This window comes from Pan paniscus, chromosome 3 (assembly GCF_029289425.2).
Source record: "Pan paniscus chromosome 3, NHGRI_mPanPan1-v2.0_pri, whole genome shotgun sequence".
Classification (NCBI taxonomy): domain Eukaryota; kingdom Metazoa; phylum Chordata; class Mammalia; order Primates; family Hominidae; genus Pan; species Pan paniscus.
In genome coordinates, this window is record NC_073252.2 from 116,467,605 (window position 1) to 116,495,435 (window position 27,831).

General features: G+C 37.1%; 1 protein-coding gene across 1 annotated transcript; it reads left to right on the top strand.

The window, feature by feature from the left end:
- Positions 1–226: 226 nt before the first annotated feature.
- METTL14 (methyltransferase 14, N6-adenosine-methyltransferase subunit) lies at positions 227–26,280 on the top strand. Its single transcript, XM_003830048.6, has 11 exons — positions 227–480; positions 2,830–2,918; positions 4,286–4,373; positions 6,453–6,533; positions 6,902–6,989; positions 9,313–9,403; positions 12,049–12,190; positions 15,415–15,507; positions 18,775–18,891; positions 20,436–20,646; positions 24,829–26,280. Exons 1-11 carry the CDS (start codon positions 415–417, stop codon positions 25,131–25,133), a joined length of 1,371 nt encoding a protein of 456 aa, XP_003830096.1. The 5' UTR covers positions 227–414; the 3' UTR covers positions 25,134–26,280.
- Positions 26,281–27,831: the final 1,551 nt, after the last annotated feature.

A 27,831-nucleotide genomic window follows, 5' to 3' on the forward strand; every position in this document is an offset into this window, starting at 1 on the left:
GTCATCTGTGGAATCAATTGAAAAGGGAATCAACACTTCAGAAACTGTAATACACCAAGGGAACCTGCTATCCTGGGAAAGAGAGATAAAGGAGAAGTCAGCTGACTGTCCTCCTTCAGACTAGCTCAGACCACCCCAACCTGCGAGGGCCCTGGAGACCCCTGTGGCGCAACAGATCCCTTACTGGGTCCCTTCCAAGTGGCGTCACATAGCAAGCGTCCAGAAGGAGGCGGGACTTCCGGGCCAAGCGAGCCAATTCCGGCCGCGCCGGAAGTCTCTACTGAGGAAAGCTATGAGGATACTCTGTTCGTAAGCTCCCGGTGAATTTTGTTCCACAGACTCGGAAGAAAGGTTGGATAAGAGTTCACTGGAGATTGACAAGTACTCGGGATAGTGAAAAGCAGGAGTTGGAACATGGATAGCCGCTTGCAGGAGATCCGGGAGCGGCAGAAGTTACGGCGACAGCTCCTCGCGCAGCAGGTCCGCGGCCCTGGTGGCCCCTGTGGGAGGGATCGAGAATGCGAATGCGCGGCCGCCTCCTCCCTCCACACCCCGCCTTTTTCTGTCCCCTCTCTACCTGCCGCTGTTAAGGCCTTTCTGGTCCTGCGATCCTGATCCCTGGTTCTGCCTTTGTAGTTCTCAATTTTCGCGGTGTCCCGAATGTTTTTCCAGTTCCTTCCGCGGTTTTTGTGGTGCTAAACCGAATGCCAGGATTAGCCTTTAAGCTTTGTGGAACTCCCACCGAGTGTCTGGCATGTTCACGCCAGGATGAGTGTCATGTTATCCCCTACATTTCTCTTCACTATTAAATGGTCATCTATTTCTTTCTTTTCTTCGTCGTCAGCCCCAAATTCCTGAGATTGTGGTTTCATTATGAAATACGTTTACAGTATTTTCTTTGACATCTTTCTGAAGACAACACTGGAAGTAGCCTGAGTGTAAATTTTAGATTCTGCATCTTATATAGAGTATCCTTGTCACATCCACAGTTAATATTTGAAATCTTACTCTGTGTTAGTCACAATAATCTCCTGAAACAGGTATTATTACCTTCACTTATCAAGTAATGAAAAAGGCTCCATACGTTAAGGAATTTTACTCCTGGTCGCTCACTTCTCTGCTGGGAAATAGAACCTAGGTTTGTCTCCCCAAAGCTTGTCTTCTAAACCATTGTCCTTCACTTCTTTCTTGTGTATAAGTAAGTTAACATTTGCTGATTAGTAGAGTGCACATGCAGAAAATACAGATTGTGCACAGTTCTACTTAAAATCGAGGCTGTATTTTCCATTCTACTATTCAGATCAGTAAAAGTGATAGGAGCAATGCTCATAGACTGTAATAGTCATCTTGCAGTTATTTTTCAGTAATGAAACTTGGTTTTAGTAAATGGACTTCTGAAACCTATCCTCTTTATGGTCTGATGAACAGATTTGTGGAATATGGCTAAAACCGTGGAAACTTGGAGTCAGATTTGTTCCTTTGTTCGTTATCCCGCTGGCATTACGATCTTGGGCAAATCAAGTATCCTTTCTAAGTCTTCTTTTCGCCAACTTCTTTTATCGTATTATCTTCAAAAATGTTAAGTAGCTCTTTGTTGCTACCACAGAAGATGTTTTACTCCTTAATATTGAATTCAAACTTCTATTTGACTCAATATACATTCATAGGACAATTATTTGTTTAGTGTTTTACACTCAGCAGATGCCAGGGGCTCTAGCTTTTAAAGTCTTTTATGAATTGGTTGCACTCTACTTAGCCAGCCTTATAACCATTATTTGTTTACATTTGTTTGTATTTTGCAAAATTTTCCAAACTGCCAAACAAAATTTATGTTACCATTTTAAGGTAGTAAAGTTCAGCCTTGTGTCTATAAATAGTAAGACTTAGCTTGAGTAAAACTGGATCGATTTTTATTAGAGCATAGGATAAATAAGTTACATTATATAAGCTGATGCCTACAAAATGTTTAACATGGTACCCACAACCCTGTGCAAACACTGTCTTATCTACTTTTTTTAGTTATTGCTATTGCAGGTTGAATATCTCTTATCTGAAATGCTTGGGCCAGAAGTGTTTTGGATTTCAGATTTTTTTCAGGATTTGGAATATTTGCATATTACTTACTGGTTGAGCATGCCAAATACCAAAACTCAAAATCGGAATGCTTCAGTGACCATTTCCTTTGAATGTCATGTCAGTACTCAAAAAGTTCCAGATTTTGGAGCGTTTTGGATTTTGGATTTTCAGATTTGGAATGCTCAATTTGTATTAAATCGTGTGTATTGCTTCACAGGAAATTGGCTAAAGTGTCTTATTTTCAAATACAGGTGGTTCCAGACTTACTATCATTTGACTTAACAATTGACTTTATGATGGTTTGAGAGTGATAGGCATCCAGGCTGCTCATTGACTTACGGTGGAGTTGTGTTCAGATAAACCCATCATAAGTGGAAAATATTGTAACTTGAAAACACACTTACAACGTTTATTTTGAAACAGATTTACTTTCAACTTACAATGGGTTTATCAGGACATAACCTCATCATAAATCAAGGAGCCGCTGTATAACTGAAAGCATAAAATGTTTTGCCAGCTGTCAAACTCATTCTTAATTAATGCGGTTTTTTTCCAGAGTTTTTCCAGTTTGTCTTGCAAGCTGATTAATTCATTGTTTTGTGTGTGTGTGTGTGTGTGTGTGTGTGTGTGTGTGTGTGTGTGAATTAAGGTGTTTTTGTTTTTTAAGTATTTAATATATTAAATGCTGCTACAAATGCCCAGAAAGGCTATCCAATGCATTGCAATCTAATTTCTGATTTTGCCTTTTCTCAGTTGGGAGCTGAAAGTGCCGACAGCATTGGTGCCGTGTTAAATAGCAAAGATGAGCAGAGAGAAATTGCTGAAACAAGAGAAACTTGCAGGTCAGTCAGATAATTCTTTTTTTTTTTTTTTTTTTTTTTTGAGACAGGGTTTCACTCTGTTGCTTAGGCTGGATAGGCTGGAGTACAGTAGCATGATTATGGCTCACTGCAGCCTTGACTCCTGGGCTCAAGTGGTACACCTGCCTTGGCCTCCCAAAGTGCTGAGATTACAGATATGAGCCACTGTGCCGAGGCAGGTGGATCACTTGAGCCCAGGAAGTCGGGAGTTCGAGGCCAGTCTGGCCAACATGGTGAAATCCCATCTCTACTAAAAATACAAAAATTAGCCAGACATGTTGGCGGGCTCCTGTAATCCCAGCTACTCGGGAGCCTTAGGCAGTAGAATTGCTTGAAACCGGGAGGCGGAGATTGTAGTGAGCTGAGCCAAGATTGTGCCACTGCACTGCAGCCTGGGAGACAGAGTGAGACTCCGTCTCAAAAAAAAAAAAAAAAGAATGTGAAAGGATTACTGTTTTAATAAATAACCCTAGGTAGGTATGCAGTGTATTAAGAAAAGCATCAAAATAATGATTTTAGACACAATGGTTTTTATTGTCAGTTCATTAATTATGAAATATTTATTTTCTGAGGATAGTAAGTTCCCATTTGTAAAGTACTTAGAAAATGGAATGTTAGACTAAGAATTAGCATATATACTATAAATAAACAAGTATATTTAAACATTTTTTTGGAAATAGAGTCTCACTCTGTCACCAGGCTTGAGTGCAGTGGCGCAATCTCGGCTCACTGCAACCTCCGCCTCCAGGGTTGAAGCAATTCTCCTGCCTCAGCCTCCCCAGTAGCTGGGACTACAGGTGCGCACCACCACCCCCAGCTAATTTTTGTATTTTTAGTAAACATGGGGTTTCATCATGTTGGCCAGGCTGGTCTCGATCTCTTGACTTTTTGATCCGCCTGCCTTGGCCTCCCAAAGGCTGGGATTACAGGCATGACCCACCATGCCCAGCCTAAAAATTTTTATAAAAGAAAATATACTTTATCCTAAAAGTGGTATTTATTTGGTAGTTCAGAAAGCATTTCAAAATTTTTTCGCTATTCTAGTTTTCAATTTGTACGTCTGTTTTGCTCAAAACAGATTAAAATAATACATACTATATAAATTTATTTTCAATATATCCCTTATAGCAGCTTATTTTCTCATTTGGTTGCTTTCTCATAAAAATGAAACAGAGAATTATCAATCAGGTTATTTGACTTTTTGGATGACTTATAAACTGCTTAGATAGATATTCTTTAATCAGGAAAAATTTGTCTTGTTCTGTTTTTATAACCTGTTTATTATTATTAATAGATGCATTTATACATCTTGTATATATTTATGGGTAATATTTCTGTTTATTTTTCAGGGCTTCCTATGATACCTCTGCTCCAAATGCAAAACGTAAGTATCTGGATGAAGGAGAGACAGATGAAGACAAAATGGAAGAATATAAGGCAAGTAGAGAGTGAAATAAGTTTATGGTCAAAGAAAACATAAATCCAAATGATAGATTCATATCCAGGAAAACAAATTTGATGGAAAGCCTAATTTTAAGATGTGCTAAAATAATTGTCAGTGGCATATGTTATCACCAGTTACATTAAGACCATTATATCAGTTTTCTTATCTTTTTCTTTTCTTTTCCTTTTTTTTTTTTTTTGTGACGGAGTCTCGCTCTGTCGCCGGGCTGGAGTGTAATGGCACAATCTCGGCTCACTGCAACCTCCGCCTCCTGGATTCTAAGGGTTTCTTCTGCCTCAGCCTCCCAAGTAGCTGGGACTTGGTGCACCACCATGCCCAGCTAATTTTTGTATTTTTAGTAGAGACAGGGTTTCACCATGTTGGCCAGGATGGTCTTGATCTCTTTACCTGGTGATCCACCTGCCTTGGCCTCCCAAAGTGCTGGGATTATAGGTGTGAGCCACCGTGCCCTGCCAGTTTTCTTATCTTAATGCAAGAGTTATGTGGATTAAATGAGGTTATATATATGAGGCACTTAGCATAATGTCTGGTAAGAACTAGTTAATAATATTCTTTTTTTTTTTTTTTTTTTTTTGTGAGACAGAGTCTCACTCTGTCGCCCAGGCTGGAGTGCAGTGTCGTGATCTCAGCTCAGTGCAACTTCCGCCTCCTGGTTTCAAGCTATTCTTCTGTCTCGGCCTCCCAAGTAGCTGGGACTACAAGCACGCACCACGACGCCCGGCTATTTTTGTATTTTCAGTAGAGACAGGGTTTCACCATATTGGCCAGGCTCGTCTCGAACTCCTGACCTCATGATCCACCCGCCTCGGCCTCCCAAAGTGCTGGGATTATAGGCGTGAGCCACCATGCCTGGCCAGCAGTAGACAATAATATTCTTAAAGATGACTGAGGATATAAGTGTATCATAAACTTTGGGCCCAGTGTGGTGCCTCACGCTTGTAATCCCAGCACTTTGGGAGGTCAAGACGTGCAGATCACTTGAGGTCAGGAGTTTAAGACCCTCCTGGCTAACATGGTGAAACCCTGTCTCTACTAAAAATACAAAAAATTAGCTGGGCATGGTGGCACACGCCTGTAATCCCAGCTACTCAGGTGGCTGAGGCAGGAGAATCGCTTGAACCCGGGAGGCAGAGGTTGCAGTGAGCTGAGACCATGCCACTGCACTCCAGCCTGGGCAACAGAGTGACTCTGTCTCAAAAAAAAAAAAAAAAACCACAAAACTTTGGGTAATTGATTGGATCAGATTTTGAGAAGCTGCAGTAGCTTTGGATCAGATTTTGAGAAGCTTTTTTGAGGAGTTGTTATTCCATGTTAACAATATTGGATAGTATAATCAAGATATTTTTTGGATTTATGGCCTGGACTACATTGTAGAAATATTTCTGAAAGAGGCTCAAGAAAAACCCAACTTCTAACTTGTAATTGCAATATTTAGTTGAAATAGTTGAAAGTATTATGGTCCAAAAAACTTACTTTTGTTTTTTCAAGTTAATTGTATATAATAGAGATAAGAATGTATAGTTTCAATAAAATCTCTAGAAAGTTCAGTGAAATAATACTTAATCTCGTGAATATTGTCTTATATGTTGCAGTTCTTATAATATGTAACTTAAATGTTTGTGACTTTTTTTTATTAATTAAAATGTTAGTGATTATTTTAGGTGGAACTATATGCAGTAGCTGATATTCTAACCTTTTTGACCTTTAAGCATAGCAGTTTCATATTGCAACATTGGTGGTCGTATCTTTCATGACTCAAACTAGACTCTAACACTTATAGTATTGTATATGAGATAAATAGTTTTAGACAAATCAATCAACAAAATAGTAGTTACAGTAATTATTTATGATAGGAAATTTTTTAATGAAAATAATCAGCTAGCTAGATCTAATAATGGGAAAGCAAAGACTTCAATGTTTGATTTTAATGCTAATTTAAAACATTTATTAAATCTTAAGGAAATAAAATATGTTGAGTTTTAATCAGGATGTGATAATTAGAGAAATAGCCCCTATCTGTAAAATATTTACTTAATCTTATGTTTTTCAAGGATGAACTAGAAATGCAACAGGATGAAGAAAATTTGCCATATGAAGAAGAGATTTACAAAGATTCTAGTACTTTTCTTAAGGTAAAATAAATAATTTTCAAATTTTGTAACTCTTCATATTTAAGCTCTATACCTGAAAAGATTTTAAATACCTGTTTGTCTTCAAGATGTTTTTTAATTATTGAGGGATCATTGTTATAAAATAAAGATTATTTAAAATTACTCATGAAATAGTCTTCTGATATTTGGCTATTTAGTGTGAAGTAACAGTATATTAATATCAGTAGCTACTGAAAAGTAATAATTTTAGTTGTATTTTCAAATATTACTAATTTTTAAATCTATCAATTGATTGCATTTTATATCACCTTGTAATAGAAAACAGTACAGAGATAATTTATCTGCCATTACAATGCATGTTACAAGTTTAATTTTGTTTTTTAATTTAGGGAACACAGAGCTTAAATCCCCATAATGATTACTGCCAACATTTTGTAGACACTGGACATAGACCTCAGAATTTCATCAGGGATGTAGGTATGTCAGGTTTGTTTGGACTACGCTATTGCTGACTCTCAATTACATGCATGTAATTTATCCAATTTGTGGATATTTCTAACAATTATTTTTCCAGCTTGACATCTTTTTTTCGTTCTCAGTGCTTCTGGTGTACCTTCTTTTTCTTTTCTTTTCTTTTTTTTTTTTTTTGAGACAGAGCCTTGCTGTGTTGCTCAGGCTGGAGTGCAGTGGGGTGATCCCTCTTGGCTCACTACAACCTCTGCCTCCCAGATTCGAGCGATTCTCCTGCCTCAGCCTCCCAAGTAGCTGGGATTACAGGCACCCCCCACCGTGCCTAGATAATTTTTGTGTTTTTAGTAGAGACGAGGTTTCACCATGTTGGCCAGGCTGGTCTGGAACTCCTGACCTCAGGTGATCTGCCTGCCTCGGCCTCCCAAAGTGCTGAGATTACAGGCGTGAGCCACTGTGCCAGGCCCACACTGTATACCTTCTTTTTCTATAATCGATATTACTATTTTTTTGTTTGTTTCTTTTTGGCTCCAGTTTGGTATTATGCCTATTCTTGCATTTTAGACAGATTTATTGAGATAATACATACTGTACAATTCACTCAGAGTTTTTTTTTTAATGTATCCACAGAATTGTGCAACTATTTTCACAATCTATACTAGAACATTTGCATCTCCCCTAAGGAAGCCCTGTACCCATTAGCAGTCAGTCCCCATTTCCTCTCTCTCATCTACCCCTTCTCAGCCTTAAGTATCTGCTGATCTGCTTTCTATTTCTATACGTTTGCCTATTTTGGACATTTCTTGTAATTGAAATTATACAATGTGTGGTGGTTTGTCACTGGCTTCTTTCACTTAGCATATTTTTAAGGGTCATCGATGTTGAAGCATGTGCCTGTACTTCATGTTTTTAAATTGCCAAGTAATATGCTATTGTATATGTTTACCTTTCTGACAACTACTCTCTTGTGTTTCCAAGCAGCTTCACGATTTTACATTTTTACTAACAACGTATGATGGTTCCAGTTTCTTCACATCTTTGGCACTTACTATTATCTGTTTTTTATTGTAGCCATCCTAGAAAGTGTGAAGTGGTATTTTACTGTGGTTTTGATTTGCATTTGCCTAGTGACTAATGATATTGAGCATCTTTTTTTATGCTTATTGGCCATTTAAATATCTTTTTTAGAGAAATATCCTAATACTTTGTGTATTTTTAAATTATTTCACTGTCTTTTTACTATTGAATAACAAGAGTCTTTTATATATTCTCTTTGTGTGTGGGTGTGGGTGTGTATTTTTTACATATTCTGAGTACAAGTCTCTTACCTGATGAATAATTTGCGAATATTTTCTCGCATTCTGTGGGTCACTTTCTTGATAGTATATTTTGTAGCACAAACATTCTATTTTTGATATAATCAAATTTAGTTTTTCCTTTGTTACTTGTAAGCAACATTTCTCTTGAAGTAGAGAAACTAATTTTAATGTTTTTATAAGCAACATGTAGATGTAGCATAAAAATTTGTGGTTAAATTGTATAACCAGATTTAGATATAAACTGCTCTGCTCTTAGGATACCTGCCTCCCCAAGGCAAAGAAAACATACTTAGAAAACTATTACAGATTGAGGAAAAGTTGTACCTTCTGTTTTATAGGTGATTAGAAGCTGACTCTGCTGTCTTGAAATTTGACTATAATAAAATCTTCAAATTCATTAATTGAAATGTGATCTGCAACCACTAACTGAGGAAGCTTTACAAAATCGTTTTCTTTTTTCTTTGATATTAAAGTTACTAATATTTGTACTTTTGGTTTTTAAATTAGGAAGTTCATATAACTTATGTTGTTATAAATGTGCTTCCTGTTTGGGAAGAAAAGAAACACTCATTTTCTTTGCTTTGAATAACTATCCAAGAAATTAAGTAAAAATCTTAACAATCAGGTTCTTTAGGATAAGGATTTTTTTTTTTTTTTTTTAGTTAAGAGGAAGGGGGAAAAGAATCACACAAGAAAGGTAGTTGTTTTTTTTTTTTTTTCCTGAATGTTAAACTGGATGCTAGGGGCGATGGTTTAACTTAATAAATATGTGATATTAAGTGGCTTATTGACTTGGACTGGGTTTTAGAACATCTGGGTTTTTACTTGCATGTCATTAGTTATGAAATCTGCATACATATTATTTAAAATTATTAGAAATTAAGCTTCCTTAAAAGATATGAGTCAAGTGGCATGTGTATTATTTTGTTTTCTTGAGAGGGCTCATAACTTTTGAATTACTGATATTAACTTCAGTTGAGATGAATTCAGAATTTACTATTTTTTCTGCTCAGGTTTAGCTGACAGATTTGAAGAATATCCTAAACTGAGGGAGCTCATCAGGCTAAAGGATGAGTTAATAGCTAAATCTAACACTCCTCCCATGTAAGTGTTTTTATTCAATTACTGTTTATTCCCAACTCAGGCTTAAAGTATCAGTTTGTTTATCCTATAACCTTTTTTCTTTTTCCTAAATTCAGCACTTATGTTAACATGCTTTATTACTCTGTTTCTTCTCTCTGCCTTTTTGTTTTTTAAAGGCTGGTGCTCATTATGTTGCCCAGGCTTGTGTCCATCTCCTGGGCTCAAGCAATCCTCCCACCTCACCTGGACTACAGGCGTTTCAGCCATCACTCCTGGCTCTATTTTTCTTTCTTTCTTTTTTTGTTTTGAGATGGAGTCTTGCTCTGTTGTCCAGGCTGGAGTGTGGAGTGTAGTGGTGCAATCTTGGCTCACTGCAGCCTCCGCCCCCTGGGTTCAAGTGATTCTCATGCCTCAGCCTTCTGAAGAGCTAGAATTACAGGCACGCACCACCATGCCTGGCTAATTTTTGGCACACACCACCATGCCTGGCTAATTTTTGTATTTTTAGTAGAGACGGGGTTTCACCATGTTGCTCAGGCTGGTCTCAAACTCCTGACCTTGGGTGATTTGCCCCCCTCAGCCTCAAAATGCTGGAATTACAGGCATGAGCCAGTGTACTGAGCCCTATTTCTTCGTTATAGCAAAAATGTTAATTTGAAGCTCTGGTGCTGAGTTCAGAGGGGGCTCTCAGTTTTTTTTCAGCTTTTCAGATAATTTGCTTAAAGTGCCTCTAAATATTTTTTCTTCTTAAAAGTCATCCAAGTCGGGCATGGTGGCTCACCCCTCTAATCCCAGCACATTGGGAGGCTGAGGCAGGTGGATCACCTGAGGTCAGGAGTTTGAGACCAGCCTGCCCAACATGCTGAAACCCTGTCTCTACTAAAAATACAAAAATTAGCTGGGCATGGTGGTGCACGCCTGTAATCCCAGCTACTCGAGAGGCTGAGGCAGTAGAATCGTTTGAATCTAGGAGGCAGAGGTTGCAGTGAGCCGAGATCGCACCATTGCACTTTAGCCTGGGTGACGGAGTGAGACTCCGTATTCTTGATAGCTTACTTAAAATGCCTTTAAATGACTTCTTGTCAAGTAATTTGTTTGTTAAAGGAAGCTTAGAAAACTTAGAGTCAGGAAAGGAAGAAAACAAATATTAATTACAGCTTAGCATTCTGAGATACTATTCTTAACAATTTGGAATATGATAATTCATTTCAACCGTTGCTAAGCAGAATAATGTTTTCCTCAGAAATGTATATGAGATCTTTGAAATTGGAGAATTTAGCTTTGAATGTTTTGTACATTTAATGATATGATAAAATGTATTTTGGGCCGGGTGCGGTGGCTCACACCTGTAATCCCAGCACTTTGGGAGGCTGAGGTGGGCGGATCATTAGATCAAGAGATCAAGACCGTCTTGGCCAACATGGTGAAACCTTGTCTCTATTAAAAATACAAAAATTAGCTGGGTGTGGTGGCGCACACCTGTAGTCCCAGCTATTCAGGAGGCAGAGGCTGAGGCAGAAGAGGTGGAGTTTGAACCCAGGAGGTGGAGTTTGCAGTGAGCCGAGATTGTGCCACTGCACTCCAGCCTGGCGACAGAGTGAGACTCTGTCTCAAAAAAAAAAAAAAAAAAAAAAAAAATTGTATTCTGTAAGTCATTAGAAGCACCACAGAATGTTTTAGTATGTGGAGAGGAAGTCTAAGTATACTCTAATATTCATTGCATTTTAAAATACACCTTTACTTGCTTGCTTATTTACTTATTTATTTATTTAAATAGAGACAGGGTCTCACTGTCTCTATTTTGAGACCAGGCTGGTCTCAAACTCCTGGGGTCAATTGATCCTCCCACGCTGGCCTCCCAAAGTGTTGGTATTATAGGCATGAGCCACCATGCCTGGCCTAAAATACACCTTTAATGAGATGTTGAGGTGGGAAGATCACTTGAGCCCAGGAGTTTGAGATTGTAGTACTGTATAATCAGGCCTGTGAATAGCCACTGCATTCAGCCTGAGCAATATAGTGAGACCTTGTCTCAAACAAACAAACAAACGAAAACCCATTTACATTTAAAGTATTTTAAATTTAAAATATTTTCATGCTATGTGACAATAACTTTTCAGTAAAGGCCAGTAATAACTTATATTAGGTAGCATGAAAAGACTCTTAATAGAAACATTTTTACTAATGAAAAAACTAATAAAAGAAAACTATATGAAAACTGTGTTTTGGGGGAAGAATTTAAAGCTTACAGAGAAATGGGTTTTCTAACTGAACAATTGAGAATAAAACAATGTGATATTCCTTAGAAAATTCAGATGAGAATGGAAAGGGGTTCAGAGACATATCTGAGTATGGATTTTTAATATTGAGAGAAGAATATATTCTGGGTGTACATGGGGAAAATAGGACTTTTACTATGTAGTTTGATTACGTTCATGTCTTAAGAAAGATCACTGGTAGATCGTTTAAGTCTATACTGAAGAAAAAAAGACTCAATAAAAAGGCCTTTAGTAATTAGCTTACTGATTACTTTGTAAATAGTGTTTAGTAATAATGTTTAGTGATATCTAAGGCATTTCTTTCATTACCATCTGTTAAGGTACTTGAAAATCTTATTTAAAAAGCATTTTTTAAAAAACCTCATTTTTAATGCTTTAATCAAATAGGTACTTACAAGCCGATATAGAAGCCTTTGACATCAGAGAACTAACACCCAAATTTGATGTGATTCTTCTGGAACCCCCTTTAGAAGAATATTACAGAGAAACTGGCATCACTGCTAATGAAAAATGCTGGACTTGGGATGATGTATGATCAAACTTTCTACATTGTAATGAATTATTTATTTTCAAATGAATATGTTTATTTGGTCAGAAAGTGAGATAATAAATATCATCCCTGCTTTTGTAGGGATTATAAATGTAGATTTATAGTGTAAATTATAGCTGAAGGTCCAAGGTACATTGACTAATATTACATTATCTTTAATTTGAGCCTTCTTTTCAAGGCAAAAATTGAGCAGATAGCAAGTGAATAGGCTGTAGAAGACTTAAAATTTTGGTCTTAGAGTCCTTGGCTATATAGTTAGAGAAGTTTAAAAACAGATGGAATGATTCATAATTCATTCTGCATTTGATTAGTTTCAGTAAACATCGGAGCTTGTTTATATATATAAAAACATGATTTCTAGTCTTTAAACAGCTTACAGTGTAGTAAAGTATGGATAAATACCCTGTATGGACACATAATTACAATTTTGTTGATTAAACGATGGAGTCCTGCATAAGATGACATGAGAACAACTGACCAGTCCTGGGTAGATGGGACATAGGAACATAGAGGAGGTGACACCTGAACAATATAAATAGATTAGTTGGAATTAGCCAAGAAAGATGTGGGACGGGGGTTTCAAGCAGAAGGAACAACAAGAACAGAGGGGATGGAGGCAAATGACTATCTGGTTGTGGGGTGGCGGTCCTGTATGTAGGTTGGTATTGTTGGAACACAGATTGGGACTATCTTGAGGTGATGTGTTAGGAGTTGGGACTTTTATTCTGAAGACGTTAATAAGTCTGAAGAGTTTTAACCAGTTTAGTAAAAAGGTCAGATTGGTGTTTGGAAGCTGGGCTAGAGTCTGGGAAAGAATTCTGGAAAAATGGCCGGGTGTGGTGTCTCATGCCTGTAATCCCAGCACTTTGGGAGGCCGAGGAGGGTGGATCACGAGATCAGGAGTTTGAGACCAGCCTGACCAACATGGTGAAACCCTATCTCTACTAAAAATACAAAAATTAGCCGGGTGTGGTGGCACGTACCTGTAATCCCAGCTACTCGGGAGGCTGAGGCAGGACAATAGCTTGAACCCAGGAAGCGGAGGTTGCAGTGAGCCAAGACTGTGCCATTGCGCACTCCAGCCTGGGCGACACAGCAAGACTCTGTCTCAAAAAAAAAAAAAAAAAAAAATTTCTGGAAAAAGGAGAGCAATTAGAAGACTCTTTCTTAGAGTAACCTAATGCTGAGATGAAGGGACGCTGAATTAGGGTAATAGTAGGAATGGAAAGAAGGTGATACATTCAGTAATGTTTAGGAGGTAGATTTGGTAAGATTGAGTGATTGGGATGAGGGGAAGAGTTAAGGATAACTCAGAGTTTCTATCTTGGGATAGGTGGATTGAATTATCACCAACTGAGAGTGAGTTTCAGAAGATGAGCAGGATTAGAGAGGTTAAATAATACTGAACAAGTTGATTTCTAGGTATATGTGAGACATTCAAATGGAAGAGGTCATAGGAATAAAATATGAAACTCTAAGGACAGGCAGATCTGGTTTCAAAATACATATTTTAGAGGATTATCACATAAAATCCATGTAAATAGATGAGTTTATCTTGGGATCGTGTCTCAGGATAAAAATGTGGACTGACAGTAAAGTCGGGAAAACATTTACATTTAAAGACTACATATAAAAGAAATTTAAAAACGAGTTGTTCAGTGATGAATGAAGAGAACCAGGAGAGTATGAATGTAATGGAAACCAAGGGAACAGTGAGTTTCAAGGAGAGTGTAATCAGGAGCGTCCTGCACTTCTAGAAAAGATGTGGGGCAAGGAAAGGACTGAAACTGGAAGACATGTTTCTTAGGAAACGGATTAGAATCTTTGCATGTCCCTTTCTGAGTTAATGGTAGTTACTACTCTTAATAATATCTATTTTTCCAAGATTTACCTCTAATTCTTCCTCTTCCTTGAAACTTTTCCTATTAGCTTTAATACTCCTAGCACTTTTATTTATATTTGTATGGCTCCTATAATGTAAAAGTTTTTCCCCTTCCCTGTTTAAAGTGTTATCTGTGTTTATTGTTGAAAAATCAGAAAAGTGCACAGAATGTGGTATTTCTAAGACTTAAGATTAAAGACTTAATGCTCTTGGTATTTCTTGCAGAGAAGTTTTCCAGATAGGTATAAATTTACATTCCTTTCAGTAGTGTTTAAGAATGTCTAGTTAGCCATATCCTCATTAAAGTTGAATATTAATATTAAAAACCATTTTTTATCAGTTTGATCAAAAGAAAAAATTTAAACAATGAATCTGATTATGTCCTTTATTAATAATTAGGCAGAATTTTGTTTTCTCTAGCCAATCCGTGAGGTTTCAGCAGTGAAGGTACAAGAACTTCAATTATATGTGATAAACTAATACAGTTTTTAAAATAAAGAAATTCTATTTTATATGCAAATTCTTGATTTCAGTTTAATTTCACTGTACTTCAACTCTGGCTGGCATACTGAAAAATTTTGTCTGGCCCCAGAGCCCTAAGTTCTTTAACTTTTATGAGATACTGTCCTAAAGAAAGTGCCAGTAGTTAATGTAATAAACAAAATGTAAATAAGAAAAATGTTTGGGTTTCACAGGTATTCTTTTTCATGTTAGAGAGTCGGTAGTGGTCATTGTGTTTTACTTAAGAACACAAGCATTAAAGTACCAACACTTAACTTTTAGAATTAGTGTCAAAAGAGAATAATTTTTTTTTTTTGGCATTTGAGACTCAAAGTAGTAATCGTAGCAAAATATGTATATTGATTTATTGAGAAGTTCTTCTGTAGACACTGGATATCACAGTCCTCCCGAAACATTTATTGTTATATTTTAATTTTAATTTTGTCCCTAACGTTGGGCTTAGTTAAGTGCTTCATTCTTTTTCAGTAAATGATAAAAGATTGCTGGAGAATCTGTCTCAAGCTCCATCTTAAAAGATTGCATAAGTCTATAGCTATTGTTTCCTATAAGCTCTTTCCATATAACAGCAAGTGTATATATGTATATATGTGCACAGGTGTGTATGTTGTTTGTATATAAAGTAACAAAACAATAGAACGAGTAATTTTAAGGATAACATTTGTTTTCTATTAGTTCCTAATGGAAACTAATACACTTAAAGAACACATCTATCCTAATAAATCTTAATTGTTGTTCTTTTGGATTTAGGATGAATGGGAAACAAAATACTTTTATGCAATATCGTTTTGATTTCTTACAGATTATGAAGTTAGAAATTGATGAGATTGCAGCACCTCGATCATTTATTTTTCTCTGGTGTGGTTCTGGGGAGGGGTTGGACCTTGGAAGAGTGGTAAGATGGTGCTTTTATAAAGTGGATTTTTAAATTAATAAGAAAAAAATGTAACAGTATGTTGCATAGGATGTTTGAAAGTGGATGTTATTTTGTCCTTTGTTTCTTAAATAATTCTAAAATAGTGAGAAAAAAAAACCGTCCAGAAAAGAACGTAAGAAAGGCAATACTTGTAAGTTAGTTTACCAGCACTAGGGAGGAATGTGTAGCTCTTTCAAAAGACACTTCATTACAAGTACAGGAAGAGAACAGCTTAAAGATTTGAAACTCCAAATTATACCTCAAAAATGAGCTGCTTGGTATCATTTACAATTCTTTATGAGTAGCTAAAAAGTATTCTATGAGTAGCTAAAAGTATTCAGGAGCATTGGCTCCTGAAATCCAAATGGAAGTCAAATAAAATTGGAAAAGTAACACAGCATATGGAAGACATGAATGAATGAGAAAGAAGTTATAATACCTGAACTTATTTTAAGTATCTGATATTTAATTGTATTTCACAGCTTTTTTATTTTTTATTTTTTTATTGGAGTTTTTTTTTTTTTTTTTTTTTGAGACAAGGTACCAACTCTATTGCCCAGGCTGGCGTGCAGTGGCACAATTGTGGCTTACTGCAGCCTCGACCTCCTGGACTCAAGCAGTTTTCCCACCTCAGCCTCCTAATAGCTGGGACCACAGGCACACCACCACCCCTGGCTAATTTTTTTAGTATTTGTAGAGATGAGGTCTTGTTATGTTGCCCAGGCTGGCCCCAAACTCCTGGGCTCAAGGGATCCTCCCACCTCAGCCTCCCAAAGTGTTAGGATTACAGGCATGAGCCACCACCCCTGGCCCTGATTGGCCTTCACCAAAAGGAACAAAATAGTATATATGCTGTTTTAAACAAGAATAACAACAGTATTATGACTAGGTATCAGGAGTCTTAATTTTGCTCTCAATTCAGCTGCTATGCTGTAACAGGAAGACTTTGGGCAAAAAGATACTCTTGAGGGTCTCAATTTTGTCACATTTTATTGGTTGACACTTCGTTTTTATGACATATTATTTATTATACACCAAACTATCTCATTTAATGATTCCAATTTGGGGAGGTATCCATTTGACAATTGAAAAATTTAAGTAGGATTATATGAGATAATAAGTATGATTATATGGAAATAAGATTGTACCCAAATTCTGAAATTCTACAATTACTGTATATTCTTTATATAAATAGTAAGGCTGTTGGGTAACATCATTGCTTCCATCATTTATTAACTCCAAGGTAAACTATAACTGTGTTTCAGTTGGATATCTCCATTTTTTTGGTGTTGGCTCTTCAAGATGCTATAGAAAAGTGAGAGCGAAACATACATGTTTTTATAGGTATATTGGTGTTTACTTTGTTTTAACTTTAATATCTGACTTTGATCTTTCCTCTCATTCCCCAAATTAGATTGAAAATGATTAGAAGGTTTTTATCTTTTTTTTTTTTTTTTTTTTGAGACAGAGCCTTGCTCTGTCGCCCACACTGGAGTGCAGTGGTGCGATCTTGGCTCCCTGCAAAACTCTGCTTCCCAGTTGAAGCAGTTCTCCTGCTTCAGCCTCCTGAGTAGCCATCCAGGAGGTTTTTATCTTATTTACTTAATGTAGCAGTTTATCATACTGGTGAGAGTTTGGCAAAAAATGATTTAAAAAATAATTCAGCATGAGAAATACTCATGAGATTTTGATAAATTAGTGGATTAGGGCATGTAGAATTTAGGTCATAGTGATGTTAATGACACCTGGTGCAAAATAAATATTTAGTAACAGGAACAGATATTGATCTTGATTTTGGAGATTTTAAAATAAAGTTCTGCTGGGCGCAGTGGCTCATGTCTGTCATCTCAGCACTTTGAGAGACAGAGGCGGGCAGATCACTTGAGGCCAGGAGTTCAAGACCAGCCTGGCCAACATGGTGAAACCCCATCTCTACTAAAAATACAAAAATTAGCACAGCATGGTGGCACGTGCTTGTGGTCCCAGCCACTTGGGAAGCTGAGGCATGAGAATTGCTTGAACCTGAGAGGCGGAGGTTGCAGTGAGCCAAGATTACCACACTGAACTCCAGCCTAGGTGAGACTCCATCTCAAAAAATAAAATAAAATAAAATTCTAAGTTTCATTTTGAGGTGTTATCTTACATTACCCAATAAGCATTCCTGAAAAGTGTATGTTTTATACTCTATCTTTTTTTTTTTTTGGTTCAGGGGGAACTCCCAACAGGATTTCCTGTGGTGGAAAGGAAGCTTGTTGGAAGGTTTTGTTGTTATTATTATTATTATTATTATACTTTAAGTTCTGGGATACATGTGCAGAACGTGCAGGTTTGTTACATAGGTATACATGTGCCATGGTGGTTTGCTGCACCCATCAACCCGTAATCTACATTAGGTATTTCTCCTAATGCTGTCCCTCCCCTAGCCCCCAACCCGCCTCTACTATATCTTGATATGTACTTGATCATCATACCAGCAATACTGTACTTATTTGTTTATTTTTCCCTCCTTTACTCTTAAAGTTGATGGGGATAGGGACTGTGTCTTATTCATGTTTTTATTTCCAGCAGCTAACCAGCACTGGCATATGGTAGACTTTCAGTTGTCACTGTGAGCAGTCATTTAGCTGGTATTCGTTTTATGTTAATATTTAACAGCTTCTAGGACATTAAGGTTCACATCTCTGTTTTCTAGATTATATAGAGATGAAAGTACCATTTTACCCAACAAAGAGATACACATAACAATTTTAAGTTTGAACATTTTTACAGTTGTATTAAAAATAGAAATAAGGTTTTATAAGACTGTCATTTGAAGTTAGCGTTTAGAAAATTTTCAATAGTATGTAGCTTTGTCAGAGAATAGAATATTGAGTTGGCAGGAATCAAATTGTGTTTTGGATTATTTTGTGATTACAGAAGGTCTGAGTGCTTACAATTTAAAACCCCATGTCCATTGATGACAATAGAATGTAGAATTGGGAGATGATGTAATCCTTTCTATGTTTTGATATTTAACTATATATATGACATTGATATCCAAAAGATATATATGCATTCCGTATTATGGCTATGTATTTAAAGACTGGCATTTCTTTTTATATTCTACACTGAAACAAAATTACCTTGAAACCTTGGAATATAGTGTCTGAAACCTCTAGAAAGTTTTTTTTAATGCTGGTCATTATTGTTAAGTATTGTTTATTTCTTTAAGTTAAGGATTTGTGTTTAAAATTCTTTTGTTTCTAGTGTTTACGAAAATGGGGTTACAGAAGATGTGAAGATATTTGTTGGATTAAAACCAATAAAAACAATCCCGGGAAGACTAAGACTTTAGATCCAAAGGCTGTCTTTCAGAGAACAAAGGTATTGCCTTTACTGATTTGTTTTTTTAAATTTTCGTGATTTTCTCTCAAGCTTTTCCAAATAACTATATACTGTTTAATTAACTTTAGTGAAAAGGTCCTTTTCTTAGACTTGTAAAGACAGCATTGAGCATTACAGGAATACATCCAAATTAGTTTTAAAATGTTTTATTCATTATCTTAGATCAACCCCACCATGCTAGAAAGGGGAGTATATATTCCTCCATGTCCTAAATGCCATATTTCTAAGTTAGATAAAGGCTTTTGATCACACTGACCCGCAGAATTTTTCTAGGCTCAGAAAGAAGAGAAAGCAAGACTCGAGTTGGCCAGCTTAGAGACGTATTTCTCTCTTCTTTCCTTCTTTTTCCTTTACAAGAACCCCTGAGAACTTCTGTTTGTTGTGACTCTGCCCTGCTAGTATCAGGCTTTAACAGTTTTTGTTCTTACTTTTTAGGGAGCCACTGGTGGGAGGGTCTTTCTTATTAAGTCTTTTTTGTACTGGAATCATGCCTAGGTAATGAAGCCTCCGTAAAAACCCAAGGCGGGTTGGAGAGCTTCTGGGTTGGTGAACCTGTGGAGTTTCTGGGATGGTGGTCTGCTTGGAGAGGGCACAGCAGCTCCATGCCCCATGCCCCATACTTTTCACTATGTGTCTCTTCCATCTGGCTGTTTTTGAGTTGTATCCTTTTATAATAAATAGGTCATAGTAAGTAAAGAGCTTTCCTGAATTCCTCGAGCTGTTCTAGCAAATGATCTAACCTGAGGAAGAGGTCATGGGAACCTCTGATTTATAGCCGGTTGGTCAGAAGCACAGGCGACAATCTGGACTTGTGATTGGTATCTGAAGGTGGGGCATTCATGTGGTTCTCAGCCCTTGACCTGTGGGGTCTGCACTAACTAGGTAGATAGTGTCAGAATTGAATTGAATTACAGTGTTGATGGAGAAGTGGAGAATTGCTTGGTATGGGAAAAACCCACACATCTGGGATCAGAAATGAAGTATTCTGAAAATACTGAGTGTTGTGAGTGCGTAGAAGAGTTTGTTTTTCTTATTTACGTGGCAGTCTTTCCTCATCCAGAGATCCAGGTTTTCCTGTTGTTTGGTTGCCCATAGAACTGTATCTCACCAGAAATGGTGGCTCACTTCTGTAATCCCAGCACTTTGGGAGGCCGAGGTAGGTAGACCCCTTGAGCCCAGGAATTTGAGACCAGCCTGAGCAACATGGCGAGACCCTGTCTTTACAAAAAATTTAAAAATCAGCCAGGTGTGATGGTGTGTTCCTGTGGTCCCAGCTACTTGGGAGGCTGAGGCAGGGGATTGCTTGAGCCCAGGAGGTCAAGGCTGCAGTGAGCTGAGATCATGCTACTATACTCCAGCCTGGGTGACAGAGCGAGACCCAGTCTCAAAAAGAAGAGAAATAACTGTATCCCAAAGATTCGGAGAAATGAGGATTGTTTTAGAATTGAGGACATCAGAAATGTGAAAGGTTTTGGAGTGACTGTTGATGAAAACAGATTAATTGGTCTGCTCTTGTTATTTAGGAACACTGCCTCATGGGGATCAAAGGAACTGTGAAGCGTAGCACAGACGGGGACTTCATTCATGCTAATGTTGACATTGACTTAATTATCACAGAAGAACCTGAAATTGGCAATATAGAAAAACCTGTAGAAATTTTTCATATAATTGAGCATTTTTGTCTTGGTAGAAGACGCCTTCACCTATTTGGAAGAGATAGTACAATTCGACCAGGTAGGACCTCAGTTAACAACAACTTTTATGATTCTTTGGGTTATGCATGTCAAGAAATAGGACATGGTGCTGTGTAAAATAAAGTTCTTATGCATTTGATTCCTTTTCTTGCTGTACTTCAAATATGAACAGTTTCAGGTCCACAGCAAAATTGAGAGGAAGGCACAGAGACTTTCCATATACCTGCTGCCCCCACACATGCATAACCTTTCCAGTTATCAGTATCTCCCAACAGAGTGGTACATTTGTTACAAATGATGAACCTACATTGACACGTCATAATCACTCAAAGTCCACAGTTTACATTAGGATTCACTCTTGGTGTAGTAATTCTGTGAGTTTGGACAAATGTATAATGACATCTATCCAGCATTATAGGATCATACTCAATAGTTTCACGGCCCTAAAAATCCTTTATGCTCCACTTATTCATCCCTACCCACAACTCTTGATAACCACATATCTTTTTACTGTCTCCATAATTTGCCTTTGTCAGAATGTTACATAGTTGGAATGGTATAGTATGTAGCCTTTTTAGATTGGCTTCTTTCATTTGGTAATTGGCATTTAAGATTTCTCCATTCCTTTTCATGGTTTGATAGGTCATTTCTTTTTAGTGCCGAACAATATTCCATTGGATGTACCACAGTTTTTATATCCATTTACCTACTGAAGGACATCTTCCAAGTTTTGGCAATTATGAATAAGCTACAATGGAAATTTGTGTACAGGTTTTTGTGTGGTCATAAGTTTTCAGCTCCTTTGGGTAAATACCAAGGAGCACAAATGCTGGATTGTATGGTAAGAATGTTTAATTTTGTAAGAAACTGCCAAGACTGTCTTCTGAAGTGCCTGTACCATTTTACATTTCCACCGGCAGTGAGAGTTCCTGTTGCTCCGCATCCTCACCAGCATTTGGTGTTGTCAGTGTTCAGGATTTTGGCAATTTTAGTGTGTGTGTAGTGGTATCATAATGTTGTTTTAATTGGCATTTTTCTGATGACATATGATGTAGAACATCTTTTCATATGCTTATTTACTATCTGTATGCCTTTTTTGGTGAGATGTCTTTTAAGGTCTTTGGTCCATTTTTTATTTGGCTGTTTGTTTTCTTATTGTTGAGGTTTAAGAGTTACTTGTATATTTTGGAGAATAGTACTTTATCAGATTTGTTTTTTGCAAATATTTTATTCGGTGACTGTCTTCTCATTGCCTTGTTGCATGTTTATTTTTATTTAATTAATTTCTGCTTTTTTATTTTCTTTCTACTTTCTTTGGATTTACTTGCTGTCTTTCTATCTGAAGTATTTTTAGATTGATATTCAGGTTAGGGGTACAGGTTTAATTTTGTACTTGTAAACTACTAGTACAAAAAGAAAGAAAGAAATTGAATAGGCAAGAGTTTCAAGAAAGAAACTCTTGCAAAAATTTAGTATTAGCTACATGCAAATAAGGAAGAAAAATTTGATGGATCCAAGTGTAGATGTTTGGGAGTTAGCCATATAAATAATTGTATGTGCAATTGAGAGTCTGTTCAAGAGACCTTAATTTATGGCCAGGCACTGTGACTCAAGCCTGTAATCCCAGCACTTTGGGAGGCCAGGGTGGGCAGATCACTTGAGGTCAGGAGTTTGAGACCAGCCTGGGCAACATGGTGAAACCCTGTCTCTACTAAAAATACAAAAATTAGCTGGGTGTGGTGGTGTGTGCCTGTAATCCCAGCTACTTGGGAGGCTGAGGCAGAAGAATCACTTGAACCTGGGAGGCAGAGGTTGCAGTGAGCCGAGATTGTGCCACTGTACTCCAGCCAGGGTGACAGAATAAGACCCTGTCTCAAAAAAAAAAAAAAAAAAAAAAAAGACCTTAGTTTATTAAGTTGCTCCTCAAATACACTTCTTCCTCAAGGAAATAGCCTAAGGTATTTCACATATACCTTAGGAATACAATTTACCATTGCTTTAAAATAAAATTTACAGATAACTATGTGAGTCAAATACACTCTGAAGCCAGACAATTTTTTTTTTTTTTTTTTGAGACAGGTTCTCACTCTTGTCCAGGCTGGAGTGCAGTGGCACGATCTTGGCTCACTGCAACCCCCGCCTCCCAGGTTCAAGTGATTCAGCCTCCTGAGTAGCTGGGACTGCAGGCGTGTGCCACCACACCTGGCTAATTTTTTGTATTTTTAGTAGAGATGATGTTTCACCATGTTGGCCAAGCTGGTCTCGAACTCCTGACCCCAAGTGATCGCCCGCCTTGGCCTCCAAATTGCTGGGATTACAAGTGTGAGCCACCACACACCCAAGCCACCACACTATTTTAAACTTACTCTGTTCTTAGTAATACGTTTAGAATTTCTAATAAAACACAATGTTGCCGTGCAGAATTTGGAAGAGAGGGGAATCCATTGGACTTCTATAGCCAGTTTACTCTGCAAAGATTTCCATGTTTTATGTAAGAGACAGTATAGCAAGGGAGACAGAGTATTAGTTATTTTTATTATATCTTTAAATTTTCTGTTTCTTATTCCTTGTTTGTGGTGTTGTGTTCCACATATATTGAATATTATCTTCCATAATACCACAAACATGCCAAAAAACAAACTAGAAGGCAGCAAATAAAAATCTCATAGGTTTAATAGTCAGTGAGAGCCCTTAGGTGTGGAATGTGCTCTTGATCATGGTATCTACCAGGTAATACATAAAAGACACAGTATAATTGACCTTTTTTTCTTCAACTATTACAAATCTTACTGTATTCGTGCACTTTTAGAAACTAAAAATGTTTTAAAAAACAATGAACTAAGTATTGTACAGAAATGGCTACTGTATTTTAGAATGTGATCCTAGTGAAATATTTTTCATTTTATAGCTTTTTATGATGCATCTACTTTTCTAAGAAATAACCTAAGGATGATGGGGCAGATATATTTATAAACCTAATTTTGCAGATAAATAACCTAATTCTTACAGATAATTGGACCTGTCCCAAATAATGCTGTGTCTCTTATAATGCTCCAGAGGCATATTTTTAGGGTCCCCTGCAAAGGGCATGTCTGTAAGAGTCACCACACCCAAAGAACCCCAGAGCACGGTGTCTGTATTGGGTATTTGTAGTTCCTTCTATTCTAAAGCCAGTTTAATCAATCAGAGAATACCCTTATTACAAGCAAAGTTGTCTAGCAATATAATTGGCAAAATAGCTTTTTACGTACAGAAGTATAATGTGCAGTGGAAATTCTCAGAAAGAAGAAATAAATTTCATTTCATGTAAGAAATATATTTCAATTGGATGTTGAAGGGTGGGATTTTTAACAGGTTGACAGGATAGAAAAGAAAATAATATGGGCACAAAAATCAGGGTTAGTATAGAAGCAGTTACTATAGTAGTTCATTGTTTTCCTTAGAGGTTCATGAAAAGCATTAATGAGAAGTGTTATTGGAAAGTTCATTCAGCCATCATTGTAAAAGATCTTAGATTTCATATTTATGAATTTGGGCTTTGTGGAAACAGTTGGAAGGTTTTTGAGCAGAGAAGTGACATGTTTTAAGCTTTGCTTTAGGCTTTCCACATTTAGAGGGAGGAGAAGCTATAGGTTGGGAGATCATTACAGTATATATGTGTGTCTGTTACACATGTGTTATATGGTAGGGAATTGACCTTGTAAAAAAAAAAAAGGCTTAAATTTGAGGGTGGCAGCAGAAATGGAAAGATAGGAATGAGTGGGAGTAACATGGTAGTGGTTGAATTTCTCAGACCTATCAACTGAGAATATTTTCTAGTTAGCAAGTGTAGAACAAAAGTTGGTTCCAAGATTTTAATCAGAAAATGGCACCATTTACATAAATAGGAAGATTATATATAATTTATTACAGTTTCACTAAACCCAAACTCAGTGTAATGTATAGGATTTTTTTTCTCTAAGTTCTATTCTCACAAAAGATAGTACGTGGATGAGGAGGATATATTACAAAAGTTACAATCTAGGAGGAGAAACAAGATATATACCTGTGAAATCTTTAAAACATGACCACAATTAAGTGCCATTCTGTAAAAGAGATCAGTATTGGATGAATGATGGGGACATCTTTAAGAATGCATTGGGGATTTGAACTAGCTTCTAAAGAATTAATAAGAGAAGAGAATTGCAAATAAAAAGTATAATCTTTTTTTCCTCCATTTCAGGCTGGCTCACAGTTGGACCAACGCTTACAAATAGCAACTACAATGCAGAAACATATGCATCCTATTTCAGTGCTCCTAATTCCTACTTGACTGGTTGTACAGAAGAAATTGAGAGACTTCGACCAAAATCGCCTCCTCCCAAATCTAAATCTGACCGAGGAGGTGGAGCTCCCAGAGGTGGAGGAAGAGGTGGAACTTCTGCTGGCCGTGGACGAGAAAGAAATAGATCTAACTTCCGAGGAGAAAGAGGTGGCTTTAGAGGGGGCCGTGGAGGAGCACACAGAGGTGGCTTTCCACCTCGATAATTGTTGAAGACATTGAACCTATTCATCCTCCTCTAACCTTCTTTATTGTAATTAAATTTCAAGTGGGAGACTTAACTTTAGAACTCACTTCCAGCTTGCACTTTGCTTTAATTTCTCTGAGCTGCAGGAATGTCTTAGCGAGCCTCGCTTGCCGTTGTCACACACACTGTCTAGTTTTTTTCAGGATAAATGAATGATTCTGCCTTTTGTTATGTGCATGAACGGAATGGAACAACTCAAGTAGCTTCATCTTCAGAGACTGAATTTATTCCGATAGACCTCAGCTAATTACAAAGGATTTTGCTAATTTTGGGGAATAAATAATGGAAAAAGATCCAGTCTGTGGTATCATGCTAGTGCTGACAGGGCCTTGATAGAATAGAGTTGGAAAAGATGGTAAGCTTCTGTCAGGGTTTTAACATTTTCTTGATGAAACAATAAAAAGAGGTAAGCTTTTTTCTTCTTCTTTTTTAAGTTTTAAATAAACTCAGATACAATTTGAATACTGAAGAAATTAAGAGACTTTGAACAAAATCTCTTCCCAAATCTAAATTTGATAGGGGAGGTGGAGATTCCAGGGGTGGGTGAAAGAAGAGATAGGACTTAGCAGGCAGACTTAAAAAAAAAAAAAAAAGTTCATCATCATAATCTCAATTTTGTGGCTATGACTCCTAATCACGCTTCCTAAGAAGCAAAGGAGGACAAATATTCATGTGCTAGATAGCACTGTGGTGTGGACTTGAACTTGGATTGACCTTAAATTTTATATTCCTCAAATAAAAGAGAGGCAGCAACAAGATACCTCATTATCAGATGCTTGGTTTAAACATTTTGGGACTAAAATACTTGGTGATGAAATGACATACACCTTTAAACTTGTTATGGAGATAGTTTAATGTAAAACCAACTACAGAAAACCCTCAACTTAAGGATACAGCTTGGAAATTGGAACTGCAATTGCCTTTTATTAAAACCATATGGTGTGATGTTTGTTTTTAAAATTATATAAGACTTTTTGCTGTCACTTCTCTTGCTGTACTGTAATTCATGTTTTAAATGAATTTGATAATGAAATTATGCTATTATCATTCTTGATGAATACTTTTCTTATTTTTATGATTTTTCTAATGAAACTTTAAACTTTTGAGATTTGAGAGTCTGTTTTCTATAAGTAGAATTACTGTCGTTACCAAATGAAAAAGGACTGACCTAAAATCAGTCTCTTCTTTTGGTCTGTGATGGATTTTAATGGCCGTTCTGTGCTCATATATACCTAAGATGAGATTATATTACATCCACCAAATACTCAGTTTGAAGATAAGGAATGAGTGATAGAAGAAATAAGGCTGAGATCCTTAAAAGCCTAATTAATTTAACTCGCTTAACCCATTAGTACTATCTAGTACAAGACCCCTTTTTTTTGCTGAAATTATGGTATATTTTCAACTTCACTAATTACAAATTATCTAGATTTAGAACTCTATATGTCAGCATTGACCTGGGAATGAAGTCAGGATAGAGAAATTCCACTTGCCTGTGATGGGTCCTTAGAAGTATCAGCTAAGGAGTGACCCTGTCCTATACACAGGGCTCTCTATTACGTTCCATACCCTGGGCCTACCCAAGGTGACATTCCTGCTGTTTACATGGCATAGGCACCTGTGAGATCAGTGTCACAATTTCATCTTAGAAAGAGGTAGGTATGGCTGCTTTGTCGGTTGAAAGTTAAGGGAAGCCATGATCTACCATATTTAGGAAAAAGTTATTTAAAAAAGAGCAGATGGTGGAAAAAGAATGTAAGACCCAGAATTTATCCCTTTGACAATGAATCTGGCCTTTTTAATAGCAGGATGGAATTGATTCACTAGTTTTTGCTAACTTTCACTTTCAGTAAAGGTTGAGGTGTTGTTTTTGCAATGACTGTGTATTCATTGAGGAAAGGTTTCCAATGAAATTTCATTACTCTGACCTCTTCTGATTTTTGGTCTTCTTTATATTTACATGTCTTACATTCCACAAAATTATTTAGAAATGCTGGGCATGGTGGCTCATGCCTGTAATCCCAGCACTTTGTGAGGCCGATGTGGGTGGATCACTTGAGGTCAGGAGTTTGAGACCAGCCTGACCAATATGGAGAAATCCCATCTCTACTAAAAATACAAAATTAGCTGGGCGTGGTGGCATGTGCACGCCTGTAATCCCCGCTACTCGGGAGGCTGTGGCAGGAGAATTGCCTGAACCCAGGAGGCGGAGGTTGCAGTGAGCCGAGATTGTGCCACTGCACTCCAGCCTGGGCGACAGAGTGAGACTCTGTCTCAAAAAAAAAAAAAAAAATTGTGTAGAAATAAATTTTTAGTTGCTTTATGCACTAATTCTTTACTGGGGATAGAAGCTAATTATTGTGAAATAACCTAGTTTAGAAGTTAGAAGATCAGCATGTCTGAGTTTTTACAGAATTATAATTCATGGTATTCCAAACCAACTGTTGATATTTATTTCCAGTGAGAACCATTTTCCCACCGACCTTCCTCCTTTCAGAGGATGGGGATTAGGAGGCCCAAAGTACTGATTGAGTAGGAATACTTTTTTACTCTTCTTCACTGTGGAGAAAGAAGAGGGCAGGTAGTTGATGATGTCAGGTAGAACAGATTTTATGGTGTGGAATACCATACCCAAACACAAATGAATCAGATTAGAC